The sequence below is a fragment of the Tamandua tetradactyla genome, chromosome 24 (genome assembly GCF_023851605.1).
Source record: "Tamandua tetradactyla isolate mTamTet1 chromosome 24, mTamTet1.pri, whole genome shotgun sequence".
Taxonomy (NCBI): Eukaryota; Metazoa; Chordata; class Mammalia; order Pilosa; family Myrmecophagidae; genus Tamandua; species Tamandua tetradactyla.
The window spans coordinates 20856955-20876289 of NC_135350.1; the positions used below are offsets into that span (position 1 = coordinate 20856955).

The following is a 19335-nucleotide window of genomic DNA, read 5'->3' on the forward strand; positions in this document are numbered from 1 at the left end:
AGTTTTGGTAATGGATGGTGATTATGGTAGCATAATATTGTACATGGAATTAATGTCCTTGAATTGTACACTTAAAAATGATTAAAGTGGCAAGTTTTATGTTAAATGTAAGTTACCACAGTAAAAGAATAAAAATAATTATTTATGGAAGCAGATTGTTAAATATCTGGTTCATGGCCTACTATTTATTAGTTAGTTTATATGCAGCTGACTCTTGGTTAGCATACAAACCCAAAAATTGAAACAGATTTTTCCTCTAGGAGAAAAGAAGGTTCACATTTTCCTTTTAACACGAAGCCTGGGAACATAGAATGTGGGAAAATGGAGCTGCCTGTATATGCTCTTGTGTGTGTGTGTGTGTGTGTGTGTGTGTGTGTGTATATATATATATCGGGTGTGACCATAAAATAATGAAGGGTTGTTTTCAGTATTTTATAGACAGATGTCAAGCAGCTCAAGAAAAGCACAATTATGATAAATTCTAGAGAGGTTTTAACAACCTTACAAAGTTATTAAGTATATGTTGTCAGTATAATAAAAGCTGCTATGTTTTTCTTTTAAAAAATTCTCTCATTTATTTTTCAGTGTTTTATATGGAAGACTAAAAGGTTTGAATTTCCCAGTGTCCCTTATCTGTGCTCTTTAAGGCAAAATATGCATGACTTCCTTCACAAAGAATATTGTATAAAAAGGAAGCTAAAGGAGTGGAGGGAGTATGTTGGGACCACATGATGCATTTGGCATTGTTTTAGGATATTCTGTGCTGTAAGCATTTTCATCACTTTACACATGTGGAAACTTGCCCAGACTGATTAGGTAACTTACCCAAGATGTCCCAACTATGCAGTAACAGGGTATAGATTTACACTCAGGGTTTTCATCTCCATTTTCCTCCTACTGCTTCACATCTTATTAATACAGAACTGCACACTTTCTTTGGCACACATCATTCTTTGCTTATGCAGTTTCTGTGCCTATAATGGTCTTAACTAATTTCTTTATGAGACTACGTAATCACCCAAGGTTTGATTCAAGCATCACTTGACTTCAACCAGGCAGGGCAATACCTCCTCCCACCTTGTATAACTTTATTTCATCTGTCACATCACCATTACACTGCCTTCAGGTAACACTAGCTGCCATAACAAAAAATCCCCCAAATCTTAGAAACTTAACACAGTAGAAGTTTATTTCTCACTTATGTAAAATCCAATCAAGTGTTCAGCTGGTGGCCTTCTAGTTAGTGATTCAGGAACTCAAGCTTCTTTTATATTATGGCTTTACCATCCCCAAAGATCTTGAGGTCTTTAGTTTCTAGATAGCAGTTAGGAAAAAAGAAAGTATGTAGAGGATTGCATGGGAGGTTTCTAATGGGCAAGGACTAGAAGTAGCATACATTATGTATGTCTACTTCCATTGGCCAGAACTCAGTTCCATGCAACACTGACCTGCAAGGGAGGTTGGGAAATGTAAACTGTGTGCTTCCCAGACAGCACAGGGAGCTGGTTTTGATAAACACAGGGCAGTCTCTTTCCCCTTTAAAAAAACCAGGTTAGCATTCTATTCATCTTTCTATATCCTGTGCCTTGCACACCATAGAAACCCAGTAAAAGCCTGTTGAACAGCACTGATTGTGGAGGGATGGACTCGCTATCTCACATGCTTAAAATTAAAGTACTTACCTTATTTTCGTGTGGTTGCTTAGAAAATTATCTATCATTGTTCTTCTAGACTGCAAGCTCTGAGGATAGGAACTATGTCAGATTTTCACCTCTGAATTTGCAGCATAAGGGCTATAGCATAACAAGAGCTTAATAGATTTTTGTTTAAATAGCTTATTAGACCATTTGTTGAATGATTCCTCAGAGGGAAAAAACATATGAATGGAAGTAGTCTAAATGGAGATAGGGAATACTAATTGAGAAAGTGACATTTGAGCTAGATTGTGAATGACTAGAATATTACCAAGTAGTGAAAGCAATAAACGAAACCCTAGGACGTGGTGGCAGTGTTTTGCTCTTGTTGTTGTTGTTTTGTTTATTGTGTGAATAGAAATTTACAAAGAAATCAAATGTCTATAAACCCAACTTTTTAATTTCATGCATTATTAAAATGTTACAATAGAATTTCCTGGATGGGGAGGGGAAATATATAAATATATTTATATCATCTTCTCTGTTGCTTAAAAGAAGGGTGGTGAAGAAACCAGTGCTGATTTTTAGGCACTAAAATATTATTTTCTGGAAATTTTTGAAAAATATCAATAAAAGGCAGTATGCTTCTCTTCAGTCCTCTGCAAAGATTTTGAACTGCATCAAGAAACTAGAGTGACACGTGCAAGCCAAGGGTTTCTCATCACTTTTTTTCACCAGAGCGTCTCAGACCCAGCTGTGCATCAAAAACATCTGTTGTACTGATAACATTTGGCTACATGTAACAGGATTTTCAACCAAAAGTGCCTTCAAAAATGCAAGTTTGCTTTTCCTACCCAAGATTTTGGTGGTGAGTGGTTCCAGGGTTTGTTTAGTATCTCAGTGTTATCAGGCTTGGTTTTGTTTCCCAGCTGATAAAACAAATACTATACTTTGGGTTGGCTTAAACAATTATTGGTTCACAATTCTGAGGCCAGGAGAAATCCAAAATCGATGCATTCTCCCTATAGACTGTGGCATTCTGGCGTTGCCTATTGACATTCCTTGGTTTCGGGCTTTTCTGTCACTTGGCAGTTCACATGATGGCATCTTCTCTTTTCCCTAATGAGTTCAATTGACTTCCTGCTTCTGGCTGCTTCCATGGCTTCTTCTGTGTCCAGTTTCCTGTGCTTATAAGGACTTCAGCCACATTAGATTAAGGCCTTTCAGTCAGCTTGAGCACACCTTGACTAATAACATCTTCAGAGGTCCTGCAAATGGGGTCATACTGACAGGACCAGGGGTTGGGACCTGAACATGCCTTTTGTGGGAGACATGATTCACTCCCCAACAGTTTGTTCTCTGGACCCCCGAAAGACATGTTCTTACATGGAGCATGCCTTCATTCCATTACAGCTCACAAAAGACTTAAGCTGTTTTAGAGCAATGCTACATACAAAGACTCATCAAAATCATTTGTGGGTTTGGTCCATCTTGGGGCAAAACTCCTATGGACCTGTGAAACATAAGAAACAAATTTCTTCCAATATATAGTGATGAGACAGGCATAAAATAAATATTTCCATTCCAGAATAGAACAATTGGAAGAAAAGCAGGGGTTGCGGATTCCAAACAAGTCAGAAACCCAGCAGGGCATTTAATTTTAATCTAAGAAACATTTATGGATCAATGTTTGGTAGAGGCCTGGTAGAGCTGAAGCCCCACCCCTTCTAAGTGCTTGTAGAGACCATGTTCTTCCCGAACATGGGGCATAGTAGTAGACACCCCTTCCAAGCATCAGAATGGCAGCCAGGTTCTACAAATACCAAGACACAGGCTCCACCCTCTGAGCATTGGAATGGCAGCTGGGCTTTCTGCAAATGCCAAGCTATAGACTCACCATCTCCAAGATTATCGTGGCAGCACTGTCTCTGAACAACAGGGTGCAAGGCCCACTCCCTCCAAGTGCTAGAGCAGATGGCTTGTACCCACTGACAGCAGGGGTGGTGGACCCGCTCCTTCCACACACTTACGGGTGGGCCAACCCTCTTGACCTAAGGAAATTGTTTAAGTCCAAATGTTTGCTTCCATGGTTCTGCCCTTGAAGTCATTTTTGCTTCAATTCATTCCTTCTCTGTCCCGTTCAGTCCGGGCTGGTAAAGGCTCTGCTCACATTTTGCAAAAACCTTGTCAGGTTTGTGTGCAGTTCCAGGGGGTTCAAACCACAGAGCCTTCCAAAGATCCTTCCTGGATAACTGCGTTTCCAATCCTGAATTTCACAAAATGGCTGCCTGGATCCATATCAGCCAAACCCTCTTTAGCAAAGGGTTTTTTCAGTTAAACCCTCATGTGGAGCTCTGTCCTCTGGGGACTCACTTCCTGAAAGTTCAGGGAGGTCCTTGATAGGATGGCTTCTCGCCCTGGTCTCAGAACACACTCTCTGGTTAGGCTCAGAATTTTCCAAGTTATCAATTGCTGGTTTCTTTGTGCTTAATACCTCTGTTCTAGTCTGCTAGCTGCCAGAATGCAATATACCAGAAACTGAATGGCTTTTAAAAAGGGAAATTTTGAAAGTTGCTAGTTTACAGTTCTAAGGCTGAGAAAATGTCCCAATAAAAACCAGTCTATTGAAATGTCCAATCAGAGGCATCCAGGGAAAGATACCTTGGTTCAAGAGGGCCAATGAAGTTCAGGGTGTCTCTCTCAAGTGAGAAGGCACATGGCAAACAGGGTCAGGGTTTCTCTGTCATCTGGAAAGGCATGTGGCGAACATGGCATCATCTGCTAGCTTTCTCTCCTGGCTTCCCTTCATGAAGCTCCCCGGGAGGTGTTTTCCTTCTTCATTTCCAAAGGTCGCTGGCTGGTGGACTCTGCTTCTTGTGGCTTTGTCATTCTGCTCTGCTTTCTCTGAATCGCTGTTACTCTCCAAAATATTTCCTCTTTCATAGGATTCCAGTAAACCAATCCAGACCCACCCAAATGGGTGGAGACATGTCGTCACCTAATCCAGTTTAACAACCACTCTTGATTAAATCACGTCTCCAGGGAGATGATCTGATTACAATTTCAAATATACAGTATTGAATAGGGATTATTCTGCCTTTATGAAATAGGATTTTGATTAAAACATGACTTTTCTAGGATCCATACAGCCTTTCAAGCCAGCACAACCTCAATCCTCAGTTTATCCCTTCTCTCTGTCATTTCACTATAAATTGCAAGAAGAAACCTGGTTGCACCTCCTTCACTTAACTTGGAAATCTCATCAGCCAGGTATCCAAGTTCGTCTCTTTCAAGTTCTGCCTTCCATGTGATATCAGAATTCAGTTTCTCCAGCTTCTCTGCCACTTTATAATGAGGGTTGTCTTTCTTCCAGTTTCCCATAGCACAGTCATCATTTCCTTCCAAACCCTAATTGGAAGTATTCTTTAGCCTTCATATTTCTACCACCAGATTCTTCAAACAATAGAAGCCCTCCCTTTCAAGTGCCTCACAATTCTTCCAGCCTCCATCCATTATTCAATTCCAAAGCCATTTTGACGTAGGTATTTGTAATAGCAGCACCCAATTTTCCAGTGCCAAAAAACTGTTTTAGGGCTTTAGGTCGCTTTCTATGTGCTAATCTTGACTTTTTCTTCATGGGTATATGATGGCTGCTAGAATTCCAAGAAATACAATATAATTCCCTCCCAGCCCCATCCCATCATCCCCAGCCCTCTCATACACAAGGACATTTAAAGACAAAAAGAGAGGTTTTTCCTTTTGCTTTTCTGTTTTTTTTTTAAGAAGGAAAGTCATACCATTGGCCCCCAGTATCCTTACCTGCAAATTCCCTTGGCAAAAAAAAAAAAAAAAAAATGAATCATGCTCATCCCTAAACTGGTAAGGAGGAATTGAGTTACAAAGACTGACTTAGAACAATGTAATTCATCCCTAGGGCTGGGGAAGGGACCCACAGGCATACCTGAACAAATAGCTGGCTGCTGTGTAGCTAATAAGTAGTGTCATGTCAAACTTGGGAGGTTTAGAAACATTCCTAAATTCAATCTCTGGAGATTGTGATTTTAGTAGGTCAAGAAATAATATTCTAAACTCTAACTACATCTGCTCTTAGAAGAAGGAGAGATTAGAGGAGAGAGAAGCTCGTATTCAGTCCCTTCCTACTTAAGAATAATTTCCTTTTATTCATATCTGACTATATAGTATTTTGCTTCGTGATGGTTCAACAAAATCACTTTATCAGTTAACCAAATTTCATAGCTGTAGTTTACCTTAGGTAACTTGGCCCCTTTTGGTAAGCACACCTACCAGTTTCAGATAAGGTAGTTCTGATTCAGGCAAACATTCTTAGTCATTTCAGTAATTATTTGTCAAGGAAAGTTTTAAGCCCTATGCTGCAACCTGATCTAAATTCCTTACTGCAAGATTGAGTTCCTTTTGAAAAATGAGCATTAGAGTTGAGAAGCAAAATCCACAAACTGGAAAGTTTCCTTTAAAGGAATGTTAAATGACAGTGTGAGACTACACTTTCAACACGTGAATAAATACCAAACGTAGGAGGTTTTTATTATTATAATCATTATAGAATATTTAATGAGCAGTCACGGTGGTATTCTTTCAAATGCTTAGATAAAATACATAACAATACTCTAGCAATATATATAAATTCTTAGTAAGAGTACCCCAGTAAATGTCATCCTGTCCATATGACAGACAAAAAATGACAATTACCAGTCTTTCTCCATGTAATGACAATTAACAGCAATTAAGGTGATAGCAGTAAGCTTATTTCATGTGGCCAAGAGCCTATAAATGGCTATAAATGAGTAGTTCTTTTATTTCCTCTGGAATACTACAGAAAGAACTTTTAAACATTTAGATGAACAAAGTAACCTGGAAAAGAGAAGGTTGATTTAACAAACATCTCTCTGTATATAAAAGTATATTTAAAGCAGTGGTTTTCAAAGTGTGCTACACTTGCCAGAGTGAAAACAGGGTTGAGTGGGCAGGGGTCCTGCAGCTTCACCTAATTTATTGCTTAATTTGTTGGATTTCAGGATAAGATTTCCCTTGATGAAATATTTTGGCTTTAAAAAAATGTGAAAATTAATGCTGTAGAGAATCCTAGGCAGTTCCCCATCTTTGAAAGCCATAAACAAAAAAAATGACCTTAAATTGTGGCAGGTAGGATTAAGTTACATACAATCAAGTTACCAGATTGTTATATAAGAAAAATATTACCAAGGAAAACTGTAAAATTTTCTCAATTTAACTGGAATTTTCAAAAAGAAAAGCTGGTTGATCATGAGAAGCTTAAGGTATACCTAAGTGTCAAGCTGTCACTTTGCCAGTTAACGTATAATTCAGATTATATAAACAATATTTGCCATGGGAATAGAATAAAAGTTATAATTCCATTCATTTTGCCACCAAAATTGCACAACCTAAATGAATCAGTAGTTTTTTGCTTAGAATAAACTTTATAGCATTTATAACAATAGGAAAGAATAAAGCTGAAGATAATACAAAGTAGAAATAAAAATGTTGTTTATATTTGATTTTGGAATGTGTTTTGAAACCTACAATTTAATGTGATTATATGTGATATGGAGCTTTAAACAAAATATTATAGAAAAATGTAAATATCCAATGCAGTTATTTGGTAGAAAGAGCACTACACAGGAAGTCAAAGACATAGATTAAAGAGCTACCCCATTTCACATATTTTATAATATTTTACTATGAGGCATTGCTGATACTGGCTGCATTCGTGGAGAAAAGCTATTTGGCTTCTTTAGACTTTGGTTTTCTCATTTGAATATTTAAGAGATTGAACTAAATAATTTCCAAAGACCCTTCCAATTTTTATTATTCCATTAATCTGTGATTCTTAGTTGCTTGGAAACCATCTAGTTTCTCCATATTCTCCACACTTTTTAATTTTTCCTTCCCTAACACCTAGCATCTCAGACTGATGTTTTTTTCATTAGAGCAGTTGTTGGTTTACAGAAACAGCATCAGAAAATACAGTTTCCATTTACCCCCTCTGATATACACAGTTTTCTCTATTATTAACACTTTGCACTAGTGTGGTCACTTTGTAACAATTCATGAAACAATATGATTATAATTCTGCTATTAACATTAAGCCACTGTTTACATCAGAGTTCTCTGTATGTATTGTACAGTTCTGTGGGTTGGTATGTGTGCTTGTACATGTTGTAACACATACAATCTAAAATTTCCCTTTTTATCCCTTTTTGAATATACACTTCAGTGGTGTTAATTATGCAAAGTTGTACCTCCATCCATATCATCCATCGTCAAAACTATTTCATCACCTCAGAGAGAAACTACATGCCAACTGATCATTAACTGCCCATTCCCTACCCCCACTTGGTCCCTGGTAACTTGATTTCTAGTTTCTGACTTTATCAATATACAGCTTCTGTTTATTTCATATAAGTCAGATCATGCAGTAGTTGACCTTTTTTGTCTGCTTTATTTCACTGAACATAATGTCTTCAAGGTTCATCTGTATTGTAGCATGCAGCCGAACTTCAATCCTTTTTACAGCCAACCACAAATAATATTCCATTGTACGTGTTTCAATTTGCTACAGCTGTTGAATGTAATATAACAGAAATGTGTTGGCTTTTACAATAGTGATTTATTAACTTACAATTTACAGTTCTTAAACCATGAAAACATCCCAATTGAGGCTTCAACAAGATGATACCTGGACTCTGAAGAAAGGCCAGCAGCATCGAGGACACCACTGTCAGCTGGGAAGGCACGTGGTCCTTCCCAGCATCTGCTGGTCCTCTGCTCCCGGGTTCCTTTGTTTTCAGCTTCTTATTCCAGTGGCTTTCTCTCTGAGTGTCTGTGAGTCCTCTCTTAGCAGCTTCAGGGCTTTTCTCCCTCTGTGATGTTTCTTCCTCTCTCTTCGGATGTTTCTCTCTCAGCTCTCTTGAAAGACTCCAGTAAAGGACTGAGACCCACCTTGAATTGGGTGGGTCACATCTCAGTGGACACAACTATCAAAAGGTCCCATACACAATAGGTCTTCACTCGGGAATGGATTAAAAGAACACAGCTTTTTCTGAGTTACATAACAGCTTCAAACCAGAACAGTATGTGTATACCATATTTTGCTTATTCATTCATCTGTTGGTGAATACTTCGGTTGACTACATCCTTTGGCACTTGTGAACAATGCTACTAGGAACATCAGTGTGCAAATATCTGTTTGACTCCCTGATGTCAATTCTTTTGGGTATCTACCTAGAAGTAGAATTATCAGGACATATTATAATTCCCTACTTAATTTTCTAAGGAGACGCCAAACTGTTTTTCACAGTGGCTGCACCAGTTTACATTCCCACCAACAATGTATGAGTATTCTTTTTTCTCCATATCCTCTCTAATACTTGTTATTTTCCATTTTCTTAATAGTAGCCATTCTTGTGGATGTGAGATGGAATCTAATTGTGGTTTTGATCTCATTTCCCTAATGGCTAAAGACTTTAAGCATTTTTTCAGGTGGTTATTGGCCATTTGTATATCTTCTTTGGAGTCAGATCGATTCTTTTTTTTTAATTTTTATTGAGGTATCTTCACACACATACAGTCCGTTCAAAGTATACAATCAGTGGCTCAACAATGTCATCACATAGTTGTGTATTTATCACCCTGATCATTTTTAGAACATTTGTATCATTCCAGAAAATGAAATTTAAAAAAAGACAAGCTCATACATCCTACACCCCTTGCCCCTCCCTCTCATTAACCACTAGTATTGCAATCTACCCAGGTTTTCTTACTCCTTACCCCCTCCCATTATTTATTTATTTTTTGTCCTTATTTTTTACTCATCTGTCTATACCCTGGATAAAGGGAGCATCAGACATAAGGCATTCACAATCACATGGTCACACTGTAAAAGCTATATAGTTATACAGTCATCTTCAAGAATCAGGGTTACTGGAATACAGTTCAGCAGTTTCAGGTACATCCATCTAGCCACTCCAATACACTATAAACTAAAAGGGGATATCTTTATAATGCATAAAAATAACCTCTCAACTCTGTTTGAAATCTCAGCCACTGAAACTATTTTGCCTCATTTCTCTCTTCCCCCTTTTGGTCAAGAAGGCTTTCTCAATCCCATGATGCTGGATCCTGGCTCATCCCGGGAGTTCTGTCTCACATTGCCAGGGAGATTTACACTCCTGGGAGTCATGTCCTACATAGGGGGAAGGACAGTGAGTCCTGCCCAAGTTGGCTTAGAGAGGGAGTTCACATCAGAGCAACAAAAAAGGTTCTCTTGGGGTGACTCTCAGGCATAATTATAAATAGGCTCAGCTTCTACTTTGCAGGAGTAATTTTCATAGGGGCAAACTCCAAGATCAAAGAGCTCAGCCTGTTAAATTGGTTGTCCCCACTGCTTGTAAGAATATGAATCCTCCAGATAGGGAAGGCTAAGGCTATGAAAATGTCCAAGTTAAGGCCAAGAAGACACCTTCTCTGAGGAAAGGCTGTTAGCATCTGGGACACCTCTGTCAGATAGCGAGGTACATGGCTGGGTCTGCTGGTCCTTCTCTCCCGGATTAGCTCCTGGCTCCTTCAGTGGCTCTCTCTCTCAGCTCCTCGGGAGGCTTTTCTTTTTTCCTCTCACCTCTATGACTTGGGGAGACTTTGTGGGACTTTTTAAATCCCCATGGTCAGTCCACACCTTAGACCAGTCAAATCATTATCTGAATATAGTATTTTTCAAAGCTCCCTAAGAGATTCCAACATGCAGCCATTGTTGTGAACTACTTTGCCAAAATATTCAGTAAGGAAAGCAGATTAGGGATTAAATCCTCATTTTACAGATGTGGCAATTTTGGGGGTCTAGCCAAATGACCTAGTTTTTTTAGGTAATGTCCCTCTGTCAGGAACCTAGATTTTATGATTCCGGATTTCTAAGGGCTTTTCCCACCAAACCGTATTCCCTGGTGTTTTTATGGGTGTAAGCCTTTACCATCTTCCCTCCAACAGCAGCTTTCACCTGACCAGAAACCAGCTCTCTACAAAGTGAGAATCTTTCTTTTCTCTCCCCAGCATGCAGTGTAGTGACTCATAAAGTGGCAGGGATGGAGCAGCCATACAGTTCAATCCAAAGTTAGCTGCCTTATCTCTTGTCCTTCCAGTCTCATCAGGACAAATAGTTTCAGGCATCAGTATTTTTAGCATTTTTGAATACTTAACTAAAAATATATATAATATATAAAGCTGCCTTAGGAATTCCTGAGGTGTATATTAATTTTTAAAAAATATTTCATTGACCAAGTGTAAGAGAAGAGTCTAAAATTAGCATAAGAAGAAGTCACTGTAGGACTCAGCATAGGCTAGAATCAGGAAGAAATAAGTTTGGTTTATGTAATTTTTTTTTTCTTTTCTTATTAGTAAGTGTGGTAGTTAGGTTCGGGTATCAACTTGGCGAGGTGATGGTGCCTAGTTCTGTTGCTGTGGATTTGAATCATTAGCTTGTGAAACTCATCTATGGCTGATTACATCTGCAGTCTCTAAGGGGAGTGCCTTCCTCAATGAGTGATGTTTAATTTAATTCATGGGATGCTTAAAAGAGAGAGCTCAATGAAGTACAACCCAGGTAGCTCACATACCTCATCTCAGCACTGGCAGCTCAGCCCAACCTTTGGAGATGCAGAAAGGAATCACCTGGAGGAAAGCTGTTGGAACCCAGAAACTTGGAGAGAAGGCCAGCAGACATCACTCTCTGCCTTCCTGTGTAAGACAGAACCTCAGATGAAGTTAGATGCCTTTCCTCTGAAGAACTATATGTTTTTAACTAAATAAATCCCCTTTTTTAAAAGCCAGTCCATCTCTTGTTTGTAGCATTCTGGCAGCTTTGGCAGACTAGAACAGTAAGTATGGCAGTTTTCAAAAGACTAGTAATGAAATCATCTAAACTGTAAATTCTATGCCTGAAAACAGAACTACTGTTTAGTTAGTTGATCTTTTAATAAAACTTAAAACTGTTGACAAGGCAGTGAGGGACCTGAAACATTTCAGCGTCATGCTGGAAAGAGATACCTAAGTTTCCTAGAGATCTGGTAATAGGAAGGAACGAGCTGGCAAGTGAAGAGTTAATGACAGACCTGCTCCCGAGTTCACTGCATTCTCTTCTTCATCATCCATCTCTGGGAAGGAAACTGTTTGAAAGATTTAATCAGGCTGTGTCAGCAGGGACTCAAATGGCAGTGTAGGAAAAACTCTGCTGATACACCCCAAAATAAACTGCTTAAAATATCTGGCAAACTTGCCAGTTTAAAACTTCTTCCAGGCTATAACTTACTACTTTCTCCTGCAGTGATAAGAAACTAAATAGCATGCAGTTGAGAACAGCAAACGGTTAAGGTGCGTCCACTTCCTTCCACACGACAGTAGAGACTGGATTTCACTGAAGACAACACTAAACGGTGTCCTTTAGAAATGCTGAATGTACGGTAGCCGCCTCCTGGGCTGTGACCCGCGTTCTCCCCTAGGCGCAGACGCCGGAGGTGGTGCGGGGGGGTAGGCGGCAGCAGGACCATGCCAGCCGCTGGGCTGTTCCGACTCGTAATTCTTGTCCGGAGTGCCCGAATTTGGGGGCTTGGCGGAGGATGTAGGAGCCCGGATGGGGAAAGGGTGTGGGTTGGGGGTGGTGAGGGGCAGGGGTAGGAGGAGGAGGCCCCAGGGGGGACCGCAAGCTGTGCACCCACCACCGAACTCTTGCCGACTCTGGATTGATTCTTAATAACTCCCTTGAGCATTCTCTGGAACCAAGATAGTAGTTAACGGTTTAGATTTTAGAAGAATTCCAGAAGCAAAATGAAAAAGTAAGGTCCATTAAGATCAGTAGCATTTCTTTCCACGAACTTTGTTTAAGAACAAAGTATTTCATTTAATTTACTGGATAATTGATATTATTTTATTGAATACCAACCTTGGTTTGACATCTCCTTATGTTCCTCCCCCACCCCACCCTCTTATATTTAATGTGTTTCTTTATTACTCTGGGCATGAATTACTACTTGAGTACTATAAACTGCAGTGGGTACACTGCATTTCAGAAAACAATCTCTCTATTATTTTATTACGGAAGTTGTGAGTTTATAGAAAAATCATACTTAAAATACAGGGTTCCCATATGTCACCTTATTATTTACACTTTGCCTTGCGTGGTACATCTGGTATAACTAATGAAAGCATTCCTGATTGTACTATTAATCGTAGACCATAGTTTAACTAAAGGTTCACTATGTTGTGCTATTCCATGGATTTTTTAAAAAATATTTTTAAAATTCTAGTAAATACATACAACCTAAAATTCCCCATTTAACCACACTCAATTATGTAATTCAGTGTTGTTTATTACATTCACAGTGTTATGCTGTCATCACCACCATCCATTACCAAAACTTTCCCATTGACCCAAATAGAAACTCTGTACATTTTAAGCTGTGACTCCCTATTCCGTACCCACGCTACATCCCCTGGTACCTATATTCTAGGTTCTGACTCGACTGATTTGCTTATTCTAATTATTTCATATCAGTGAGCTCATACAATATTTGTCCTTTTCTGTTTGGCTTATTTCACTCAACATCATGTCTTCATGGCTTGTATGTGTTGTCACATGTATCAGAATGTCATTCTTTTTTAGGGATGAATAATATTCCATTGTGTGTGTAAACATCCCATTTTGCTTATCCATTCACTGATTGATGGACACGGGTTGCTTTCATCCTTTGGCAATTTTGAATATGCCACTTTGAAAATCAGAGTGCAAATATCTGTTTTCTACATACTAGTAATGAGCAATCAGAAAGGGAAATTTAAAAAATTCTTTTTATAATAGCAACTAAAACAATCAAATATTTAGGAATAAATCTAACTAAGTATATAAAAAAGTTATACATAGTAAACTATGAAACGTTATTAAAATAGATCAAAGAAGACCTATTAAAATAGATCAAAGAAGACCTATATAAATGGAAGGATGTTCTGGGTTCATAAATTGAAAGACTAAATATTGTGAAGATATTAATTCTGTGTGAAGTGATTTACAGATTCATCACAATCCCATCCAAAACTTACACATCTTTGCAGAAATGGAAAAGCCAGTCATCAAATTTATATGGAATGGGGTTCGGTTCCCAGACCATGCATCCCCCCCAAAAAAATTATATGGAATGGTAAGGGGCCCCAAATCACGGAAGCCATCTTGAAAAAGAAGGACTCACATTTCCTACACTTAAAATTTATTACAAAGCTATAGTAATCAAAACAGCATGGTACTGGTACAAGGATAGACATATGGACCAATAAAATCAAATTGAGAGTTCAGAAATCAACCCACACATTTTATGGACAACTGATTTTTGAAAATAGGCAAAGACCACTTAATCGGGAAAGAATAATCTCTTGAACAAAATGGTACTGGGAAAACTGGATCTCTGCTTGCAAAAGAATGTAGGTGGACTGCTACTTCACACTATATGCAAAAATCGACTCATTATGGATCAGAGATGTAAATGTAAGATCCAGAACTATAAAGCACCTAGAAGAAACTGTAGGGAAGCATCTTCTGGGACTGAATTAAGCAATAGTTTCTTAGACTTTATACCCAAAGCACAAACAAGAAAATAAAGAACAGATAAATGGGATCTCACCAAAATTAAAAACTTTTGTGCATCAAAGGACTTTATCATGAAAATAAAATGACAGCTTACACACTGGAAGAAAATGTTTGGAAATCACATATCCGATAAGGGTTTAATATCCAGTATATATAAAGAAATCCTTCAGTTCAACAGTAAAAAGACAGACAACCCAAATAAAAAAAAAAATGGGCAAAAGACTTGAATAGACATTTCTCCAAAGAAGCTATACAAATGGCCACACAGCACATGAAAAGATGCTCTAAATCATTAGGGAAATGCAAGTCAAACACACAATGAATTATCATTCACACCCACAAGAATAGCTACTATTAAAAAAAAAAAACAGAAAATTGCAAGTGTTGGAGAGGATGTGGAGAAAGAGGAACATTCCTTAATTGTTGGTGGGAATTGTAAAATGGTTCTGCCACTGCGGAAGACAGTTTGGCAGTTCTTCAGAAAGTTCAGTATAGAGTTACCATATGACCCAGAAATCCCACTTCTAGGTATATACTCAAAAGAATTGAAAGCAAGAATTCAAACATCTTTTTTTAAAGCAAAGCCATAAATTGTACTATATATTTTAATGCCTTTTAAATGAGAAAATATTCCAACATAATTTTTCTTGTCCTTTTCTTAAAGATAGTCATCTTTTTAAACATCTGCTGTTATTTTGGGGGATCCTTCAGGGCCAATTCAAATATAAATGTGCACAGGATTCATTTGGTGGCAAGTGAGAGAAACACAACTTAAACTGGCTTAACCAATAAAAGGAATTTATTGGCTGACATAATTGAAAAATAGCTGTTTACTGGTCTACTAACAATGTGGTCATTAGTTTGGAGCTTTCTCTTTCTCTCTTCCATACCAAGAATCTGCTTTGCTCTGTGGTCATTTAATTTTTCAGGAGGCTTTTCTCATCTATCACGAGGATTGCCAACACCAAGTCTAGGTTTTGCAACCCCAAGAGAAAGATTGCTCTTTCCCAGTAGTTCCCAAACTGACTCTCATTGGCCAGGTATGGGCCACATGCTCACACCTGAAACAGTCAATGTCAGGGGTGAGGTGGAAGATGTTCCTTCATTGGCCAGTCCTGCACCTGAGCATGTGCTCCCTGTGGAGCACTGAGTGTGAGGGGTAGGGAGGCTGAGTCTCACCTGAACCACATGGATAGATAACAGGGAGAGGGTGGATTCCATGAAAGAAAATTAGAGGGTTGTTACTAAAAGAATAGGATAGCAGACCAAACTATGAACATCCTTTATGAAAGAGCTATTTATCCCCACATTTTGTGTTCCTAGATTGCTCCTTTCTAACTCCTTCATTGTCACCTGTCACTCATGCCACTCTGTTTTTTCTCTATAACAGCAATCTCTTCCAGCCATTTACTTCACAGCATCTTATGTTCTGAATGTTTGGAAACCAGATGAGCAAGGTCATTAGAATTGCTTTCCAAATTAGAGCTAACGGGCTACGAGTGAGGCCTTAAGAGCCTCTCTAAGAATAAAGGGTATAGACCTTCTGCTAAGGTTTGTGACGTTTCTTATGGTCCCTCAAAGATCATTTATGCTTATTTTCTGACTTCTTTGCCAAAACTGCCTTCTTAACAGGAAACATATTAATGTAGTTTCAAAAACCCAGGAAGATGAACAGTCTAAGTGAAGCTGACGTTTTTCTTGATATTTGATTGGGTTTCTTGTAAATTTGATTGGGTTTCTGAAATGAAACAGGTAGTGTAAATGTTATTTTGGAGATGGAAACATTGCAGTGGATAGACAGCTTAGGAGTGGTTAATTGTCTCACTGGACTTATTTAAATAACTAGCGTCAGGTATTTTATTTTACCATTTCTCTCTGCAATGCCTCTCTGACCTAAAGTAAGTACTTTGGCATCCGTAATGGAGATGATGGGAGAACGGAAATGTGGGGGAACACAAAACTATGTAAATTTCCACAGACAGCACATTCCATGCAATATGCCAAGTTTTAATTGTTCACTAAAAAGGATTAGAATAACATTTTAAATAAGTTCTCAAAGGCTTTGTTGTATCCAATAGTTCATATCTATGGAAATAATAAATTACACTCACTTGCTACTTAAAAATAGTCTTTATAAGTGGCAGAATTGGCTGATTTTGAGAATCTGATTGTTAAAAGAGGTGTTTTATTGACACTGCCTGAGAAATTTTATGTAAGGTGCTGCTATGGAGAAGGGTGACAACGTGACAGTGGTATTAATCCACCTAATCAAGAAGTTAGCCTTGACATAGGAGGTAAAAAGCAAGATAAAAGAAAATCAATGGAATTAAGTAGTCAATTCCTCAAGATTGGGCTGACCTGGTCCTGCATAATAGGAAAAACAAAAAGTTTCTTAAGAGGTTTAAGATCATCAGAGAGACAGAATGTGAATGGCTAACAATAACCAGCAATATTGATGCTTAGTTCCAAGTACTTGGAACTATTCCTATCTCCATTTTATGGATGAGGAATTAGTCACAAAGAACCTAAGTAATTTGGTAGATGATGGACCTGGACTTCAGACCCAGGTCTGTCCAACTCCCGAGCCAATAGACCTCATGATTTACTCTTCACTGAAGAGTGGAGGCAAAGTGCCATGCCTGGGAATAGTTCTTCTAAGCTTCACTCTCTAACTTCACCTCCATTTACTCTCAGCCTCCCACATACTCCTGCAGTTTCACCTCATTCTCCCTGCTTTTCATGCCTCCACAGCTTCAAGATCAGTATTCTGTGAGCCCAACATTTTCCTACCAGAATGCCTTTTTTTCTCATTATTCTAAACTTTAGAGTATTTAATTTTAAAAATTATATGTAAAATGCATAATATACAAAATTGTGTAATGCATATACTTCATACATATACATATATATTTATATCACATATAGTAAAAATCATCTGAGGTTTTTATTTTTTATATTTTATTTTGTTATTATTATTTTTTTTTACATGGGCAGGCAACAGGAATCGAACCTGGGTCTCCGGCATGGCAGGTGAGAACTCTGCCAGTGAGCCACCATGGCCCGCCCTATCTGAGGTTTTTTAGGTGTCACTCTTGTTAACATTGTGTTTTGTAGTGAGACAAAATGGTGGTGGTGGTGGTGCTGCTGCTGGTGGTGATATTGGTAAAAAAGGCTATCATTTTCTTTAAATTTTTAGAGACAGACATTTCAGTGCTTTGTTAAACTGAGAAAATGATTGCTTGAGGCAGGGGTCCTATCTAATAAATCTGGGTTTCTTGGGCCTAGAATAATGCCTAGCACATATTAGACTCTTAAATATGTATTAAATATTTAACATAATTATCTCTTTGGTTCTTCTAAGGTTTGTAGTTTGTACTCATAATACTCATCATGTTTGTATTCATTAAGAATAACATTGGTTACTAGAAAAAGAAAACTTGACTGGTGTTTTAAAAAATTACTTTAAAGCTTAGAAGTCCAAAACTGATGCAGCAATTCAAGGATGTCATCAAAGAACCAGCTGCTCCTGTCATACCTACTATCCTCAGCACAGGGCTTTTTCTCATGGTTGAAAAATGGCTACTGCACTTCTAGGCATCATATCTACATTCTAGGCAGGAAACAGGGAAATGTCAGAAAGCAAAGAGTAAAAGTATGATCTTAGTTTAGGAATGGATGCCCTACCCAGGGACTCCCACTTATATCTCATTGGACAGAACTGTGACACAAGGCCAACTTCAGGTGCAAAAGTGGCTAGAAATTGGAGTATTGGGCTTTCCAGCTTCTGTAGTTTGGGAAGGCAAGAGAGAAGGGATTAAACTGGATATTGGCTGAGCCAAGCTAAGCTCTACCTTTTAGATTTTCTAGTTATTTCCTAAAAGTTTATCTTTCCTGGTATATTATAAGACTATGGAGAGCAAAGAATGTGTTTTGGCAAGTTTTGATAATCCACAATGCCTTGCAAGTAACTACCATAGCACTTAGCATAGTATCGAAGGTATTGCATCTACATAGTCAGTGTTTTATTTTTTTTAATTTAATTTAGAATTAAGAATCTGGCAAGAATCAGTGACTCTACTTTCTCTGAAAATGATGCAATCTGTAGATTTACTTTTGGTTAGTCATTCCTCATGTCAACAATGGAAATTTACCTGGCACTTTCCTGCTTCATTGAGTTGACTCATTAGAGAGGACAACTTAACAGTTATATTGCTCAGAATATTTTGAAATTTCAAAAACTCAAAAAATGGGGGGGGGGGAAGTCATACAAAAATATGATTGGTCATCAAGGACTTTTTAAAGAGAGTTCAAAAGGTAGATAAGAATGAGGGTAATATATTGGAATGTAGTAAAAGATTAGCAGCTGAAAGTTTAGAACAATCTGATTTAAAATACTTTAGCCCTTAAAAGTTCTAAGGGAAAAAATAAAAGCCATTCATTCAATTATAAAGATTCTCAAATTGCTGCTTTATACTGTTTCTCCTTAAAACAGATCGTGTTCCTCCTCCCTCTATTATCTTTTTCTTAATCATAAACCATGGGGGATAAAGATAAAACAATTGAACAAGAAGATTTGGTGCCATCCACAGGGGTGAATCCCACAGTCTACACGCCTCCAGAAGCACAGGTAAATCTATGATCAAATGTAGAATACTGTAGCTTTTAAGGAAGGGACTGTGTATTTCCAAATCTATGACAGGCTGTGTTCACTTCATTCTCTGCAATTCAATTAAAAATTCTCTCCATTTTTAATTCTCGAACTCATGCAGTCCAGAGCAGTTTTCTCAGCTAAAGCCACTAACATCTGGCTCCTGACACTGAAAAGATGGAGAGCCTGTGAAATGTTTTGTGTTTGCATCCAAATCGCTGGAATGGTTTTGGTTTCTTCCCTTTCCCCTTTATTGCTTAAATTCAAGTAGATGAATGAATGGGAGTTGTTTTTCACCACAGATAGTAATCTTTTTTTTTTTTCTGAACCACTTCTGTATATTTACTGCCTGTTCCCCTGCATCTGATCTT

General features: G+C 38.1%; 1 protein-coding gene across 4 annotated transcripts in view; it reads left to right on the forward strand.

The window, feature by feature from the left end:
- The window catches only part of SLC9B2 (solute carrier family 9 member B2), a 63288-nt gene that overhangs the window by 3117 nt on the left and 40836 nt on the right, over positions 1–19335 (forward strand). For all 4 annotated transcript variants that reach the window (XM_077142663.1, XM_077142662.1, XM_077142661.1 and 1 more), the window contains exon 3: positions 18809–18943. In XM_077142663.1, the coding sequence (XP_076998778.1) occupies positions 18854–18943 (90 nt within the window). In that variant the 5' untranslated portion in view covers positions 18809–18853. The remainder of the gene's footprint in view (positions 1–18808; positions 18944–19335) is intronic.